This window comes from Macrosteles quadrilineatus, unplaced genomic scaffold (genome assembly GCF_028750875.1).
Source record: "Macrosteles quadrilineatus isolate MER2022 unplaced genomic scaffold, UCM_ALF_1.0 Scaffold_1__1_contigs__length_201487025, whole genome shotgun sequence".
NCBI classification, from domain to species: Eukaryota; Metazoa; Arthropoda; class Insecta; order Hemiptera; family Cicadellidae; genus Macrosteles; species Macrosteles quadrilineatus.
This window is the reverse complement of record NW_026542594.1, coordinates 64,385,401-64,391,560: the sequence shown is the minus strand read 5'-3', so window position 1 is coordinate 64,391,560 and position 6,160 is coordinate 64,385,401. Positions and strand designations below refer to the sequence as shown.

The 6,160-nt window shown below is 36.5% G+C and overlaps 1 protein-coding gene across 4 annotated transcripts in view; it reads right to left on the bottom strand.

Moving 5' to 3' along the window:
- Positions 1-3,718: 3,718 nt before the first annotated feature.
- Positions 3,719-6,160, bottom strand: part of LOC128983383 (putative serine protease K12H4.7) — a 49,376-nt gene continuing 46,934 nt past the window's right edge. For all 4 annotated transcript variants that reach the window (XM_054402646.1, XM_054402644.1, XM_054402647.1 and 1 more), the window contains exon 10: positions 3,719-4,774. In XM_054402646.1, coding sequence (XP_054258621.1) covers positions 4,662-4,774 — 113 coding nt within the window. In that variant the 3' untranslated portion in view covers positions 3,719-4,661. The remainder of the gene's footprint in view (positions 4,775-6,160) is intronic.

The following is a 6,160-nucleotide window of genomic DNA, read 5'->3' as shown; positions in this document are numbered from 1 at the left end:
TAAGAAGACAGGTATCTAAAGTGAAACCTCCTAACTGTGGTAACGACAAAAAAACGTAGTGTAGAAGGTCTCGTGTGCTCATGTAACCGTAACTATGTAGGTCAAACATGAAGACAGGATCTTATACGTGTTCATGAACATATGAAGAAAGTTGATACACGTGTAACCTCGGTTCAAAAATATCTGAACACGATCATGACACCGGGCATAAAGTGGGAAGAAAGCTGTGTATTATACAAGGAGCTTAATTGGAAGAAAATGAACATTATTGAGGCCAGTGGCGGTTCCAAGGGGGGGGGCTACAGGGGCTAAAGCCCCCCCCTTGGACCCTGGAAAAATGAATTTAAACGTACGTTTCTTCCTTAAAACACGCAATGTCATAAAACAGACATCGATGAAGTTTTTATTAAACTTACTAAGCGATGGCAGGAGTAGTATTAAGTTGCACATAGATCAACTTTGTGGACAATAGCACAAATAATAAAACAATATTACGCTATGGAAAGTTGTACGCAGCATGCAATTTTTACAGCAGTCAGCTGTTGACACGCTAGGGCAAAGGCGAGCGCCAAGTGAGGACGGTGAAACAGCTGATTTCCTGATGTTCCACAGTTAGTTGTCAAATTGTCTGCTAGCCACTAACTTTACACAGACATCAATCAGCAATCAAAGTAGCACCAGTAGCTTATTACCATTGACTATAAACACTAGTGTTAAAGTTTATATCGTCAATACTATTACTGAAATCGATACTATACATATTGTGAGAGATCTATGAATTGGAGAAAAACGTAAGGTTAAAAAACGTGTATACTTGCTTGCATGACATATAACGGTGAAATGGAAGGTTTTATGACAATTGGGCACAGTTCTAGACGTTAGAAATGGCATTATAAAGTCACCAAACGGCTTTTAGGAGATATGGCTTCGTATTCTACAGTAGGCCTATGTTTTTAAATTCATGAATGCAAGTTCAACATAGTTAGATTTTTTAAATGTCTACTAAACAGTCTATACAGTTGGACACAGATATAGACATTAATAATGGCTTTAGAAAGTCTGTAAACAGCTTGTTTTTGATATTTATGAATGCAATCGTCATAGTTAGTTTAAAAAATGTCTACTCTTATTCATGACAAATAAACGGGTAAATTGGAGGTTTTGCACACAGTTCTAGACGTTAAAAATGTCTGTAGAGTGTAGACAGTCACCCAATGGCTTTTAGGAGGATATGACCGTAGTCTACAGTGTGTTTTGAAATTCATGAATGCAATCGTCATAGTTTATTTTTTTTTATGTCTGTTTGCTCATGACAAACAACAGGTGAAATGGGAGTTTATGGACAATTGGGCACGGTTTTATGTGTAAAAAATGGCTTTAGAAAGTCACCAAACGGCTTTGAAAATTCCAAATATTCCCGGACCCCCCTGCTTTATTGGTGGGTGCTCCACACCCCCCAAGCCCCCCGGTAGCCCCCCCCCTTGACAAGGTCCTAGAACCGCCACTGATTGAGGCTTTGTTTATTTCTTCAGATAAAGTTTCGTTAGCCAACGCATCCATTGACATCAGCCCTGTTTACAATACGTAGAGAAATAAATTAAAGGATGAATAGAAAAATCAAAACAAACTGATGATCAAGATAACAGAGCCTCCCCTCTCCCATCACCGGGGTTGTCAGTCGTGGTTAGGTGCTCTGCTTCTGCTCACAACGTAAACGTGAAAAATAACCTTGAAAACACCGCACGTTGGTATTGGTGCGGCGAAACGTCAGGCTAATTTTAAAGCTGAAATCTTTAAGCTCATTTTGTATTCTCAAAACATTAGTATGTTACAATACCTATTGAGTTGCAGTTGAAAGTACAGTGTATTGGATATTGGATGGTTTTAATATAGAGTACCTGGGGACCGAGCCATATGAGCCATGGCTCGGAATAGTTAATTATTTCCATTATATCCGTATATTGAGTAATCTTCTGTGTAATCTTTGCCCAATTGTAACAACGGTTTTTTCCTTTGTGAACTGTATTTTGTAATTTGCTAGTATACTGTGGATTACTTGTTATAAACACATGTTACAAGTCACATGTTTACTTCTTCCTTGTTATTGGGCGCGTTCTGGGAATATGTACCGGTGCACCGGTGTAGTCCTGGACCTGACTAGGGTTCTGTGTGCATGTCGTGTATAGAGAATTTTGCTTTTGCATTTCAATGTAGGTGTCTTAGGAAGTGTTTTCCACTCGGGTGTCAAGTTCGCACCTGGTTCGTTTTCGAGCTATGACGTCATCAAGATGGCGGCTCGGCAATTTTTGAGTGCGTATATTTCGCAAGCCGTTTAACGGATCGGGATGATTCTTTTTTTTTTGTTTGAAAGATATTTTTACAAACTATCTTTTTTGTATTTACACATTTGTTGTAAACTTAATATTCACCCCACAATATTGAAAAACGTCGTTTTTTTGTTATTATTTTTATTGTTTTGCTTATAACTTCTTAACCGCTGATAAAATCAAATACCACCCGTTGCAAAAGTTGCAGATAATTCTATACCCTTTCCAATGATACCAAACAATATGTGATTAGACCCAAAAATAAAGCAAAGAGATTGAATAAACCGTAAACAAACAATGAAAGTGGTGTACGGTCCGGGAAAGATTTAGTCCTGGACATGACTAGGGTTCTGTGTGCATGTCGTGTATAGAAAATTTTGCTTTTGCATTTCAATATAGGTGTCTTAGGAAGTGTTTTCCACTCGGGTGTCAAGTCCGCACCTGTTACGTTTTCCAGCTATGACGTCATCAAAATGGCGGCTAGGGTAATTTTTAAATGCGTATATTTCGCATACCGTTTAACGGATCGGGGTGATTCTTTTTTTGTTTTAAAGATGATTTTACAGGAAATGTTTCATCGGATTATGATTTACACATCCACCTACTATTTGCTTTATAATATTAAAATCAAACAAACAGACATGCCCTCACGGAATAAATTATTTGAAAATTATTCGTTTATTACGTAATATACCCCCTTATTGAACAAATCATGGTGTAGGTGCATAAATCTTGCACCTGTGGAGGAAAAAGAGGAAATAGCTGTCTGCTAGGTTGTCTCTCAGATTTTTTTGCACCGGTGCACCGGTACATGTTCCCAGAGCGCTCATTGTGTTCAACCAACATTGCGGCTTGGCAACCCAAGAGGCCAATATAAAAAAAATATAATTTTTTACTTTCTCCCCCTAATATCCTTACATATAGCCAGTGCTCGATTTGTATAAAATGAAGTGCTGGAACTGTAACCTATTTCATGCGATTAGTACCTATTAATTTACTTATTTATGCCAATATTTTATATTTCCAAAAGAGAGGCTGAGAGCTGTACACTTTCCTTCCCCTGCAAATCCAGCTCTGCATATAGCTATACTACAGCAGTCTGGGAGCCAAGTTCAGGTTGACAGCTAGTGTCAGTCTGAGATGTGCCATACACTCTGGTATTTTATGCAGCTCATGAGGAGTAGTTGTTAGGAGAAAATTATCAATGCATGGATTATGCGGATTTTTTGTGAATCACTCATCTTGATACTCTATACTGTATGAGCCCACCCAAAGTTGTCTAAAAAAACCTTAGGATTTTTTAAAAGTAGGTAGGCGTAGAATGAAATTATGATACCGGGGACTTATAAGGGGCCAAAGGAAAGGATTATACCTTAAAAATGTTAGAAAAGTATATTTATTTAAAAACACTTCTTCTCTCTTTTTTTGGTAAAGAATAAATAAATGCATGAGAGATACACAAGGAATGAACCAAAAGTACAAAGTACAAAATAACTAACTATAATCTATACATTTCCGAGACAATTAAAAAATATTCATTGCTAGAAACAAAACGGCTGGAAAATTTAAAAATAATTGAATTATTTTTTTTAAGTTTACAAGTACAGTAGAACTCTTATATCCGACCTCAGCATAACCGGCCCCTCAGGATATCTGACCTAGTGTCCAAGGTTGTTACAAAACTCCTGGAAGAAAATCCAAACATTTTTCCCTAGCTTTCCCAGCAGCGAAAACCTGATTTTCTCGGTCACCAAATGAACCTTTTACTAGAGGTCTACACGTCTCTGATATTTTCGGGTCAGGGTCAAGTAAACAGTAGCAAAAATGTCGGACCAAGCTCAGGTAAAGTCGTTCTGAGCGCATATTTTCGCACCAGCGGAAAAAATTTGCATGCATTGATACGCGATAACAAATCGTGGGAGAGGATGATCTCGCCATGACCGTGCAAGGTGTACTTGATTTTGCTGAGGCAGCGAAGATGTTAAGTATTTGGCTGTGACTACTGATCTAAATCCATGGCCATAATTTTCGAATGGCTGGTCAATTGTCGTTCTGCTCACATTTTTGACTTAAGGTTATTTCATAATATTCATTAATTTACGTATATGGTTTTTAATGAAATAAATAAACTGTCTTTATTTTTGCTCCACCCGATATACGACCTTTTAGCCGTTCTGACCAATACCGGGTTCCATCATAGTCAAATATAAGGGGTTCTACTGTAAAAAAATTTTTTCAGTCAATGTCCACTTTAGGTTTACATAAAAAGTACAGTACTTATTTGTTGAGATATGAAAATGTTAACAAATTTAAGGTTTGGCATTTCATTGTAACTTATGGTTCTTGAAGCCACTTTCCAATCAATGCAGATATTTGCTGACGGGCTGCAGTGAGTGCCGGCAAATCATTGTCAGCTACTGGATACATGTTGGCACAATGAGCCGTTCCTGAGAAATAAAGAAATTGTAATTTGTGTATTAGGTCAAATTTGACTTATTCATAACACTGTTCATGAGTTTAGGGAAGGTCACATGATCCAATAAGGTCTTGTTTAGAATAAGGATATGATTATAGCCAATACTTGGTCTTCACAAATCAGAACGACAACAACACGGGTCCCTACTATGTTAGAATAAAAGATAAAAATTGTGTTGGATGTAGAGGTGTGGGAGTACTCGAGTGGTAGAGTATTTTTGATTCAGTACTCAGCTCGACACAAGCTTTTAAAGAAAACTTGAGGAGTCGAGCTTATTAATGATAAAAAAAAAAATTAGAAATATTTATAGGGACAAATATAAATTTGCAAAGTCTGCAGGTTTGCTGTGGCGGTAGTGTTTCATCTTTAGATATGATATTTTAATAAACAATGTTTTAGTTGATTAAAAACGTTTTTCCTTTCTTGTTTCTGTTTGTATAATTATGTGGTTTAATACAAATTTAAAGATGTAGGCATAATGCTAATGAGACAGTCAGCATAAAAGTTGGAGGAATATTGACATATTTGTTGTACTTGACTAATATTCAGCGTCCTGTGTTCTGTTGGGGTACAGAGTCTGTCATGTTCTGTCTGCATGAAACCACTTTCCATCACAGGAGAGTGCCAAAAGGATTAACATATTCTTCTAAAAATAATAATAAAAAGATGTGGTTAAAAAAGAAACTGTGTTTTGATGTAAATTTTGGAAATGAGCAATATTTTTAATGGAAGCGGCACATGCCGGTGGCAGTTTTTTACATTTTCTAAGGAGACAGTCCTTGCCCTGGTTTTGTAGCTTGGTCTTTTCATGGCACCTAGTTATTAGAAAGCATTGATAAACACTAGTCCAAGTTATGTACAATCTTGATTAAAGATAAAAGAGTTCAAGCACTGGATAGCACATCAGTGGGTAGCACATAATGAATGTATTATGTTATATTATTCTTGCAGTGTCTATAAATGTAAACATTATAATTTAAACCTTTAACTCTTTTTGGAAGCTTTATTTTGATGTTTTAAAGCAATCTTGCATTTTAATTCCCAATGATAAAAACAATACTAGACTCGAATATACTTGAAGCTTGCAAGCCTTTTGGAAACTTGACTCGACTCAGTTAAATGGAATAAAACATCAGGAATACTTGATCAAACTCAAACTTGTTAATTAGTACAGCAAGGCACTATAAATCAATACAGTGTTGGTGTTTTTTTTTAATAAATTGAAAAAAGAGTTTAATAAAACTTCAAAAATTTGTCTTATAGCGAGATATTGCTGAATGCAGTTGAACCCTCAAAAATTTGTTTTGCCTCAAATCGAGCCCTGGAATAAGCTACTTCTACTTGCATGTAAAATTAA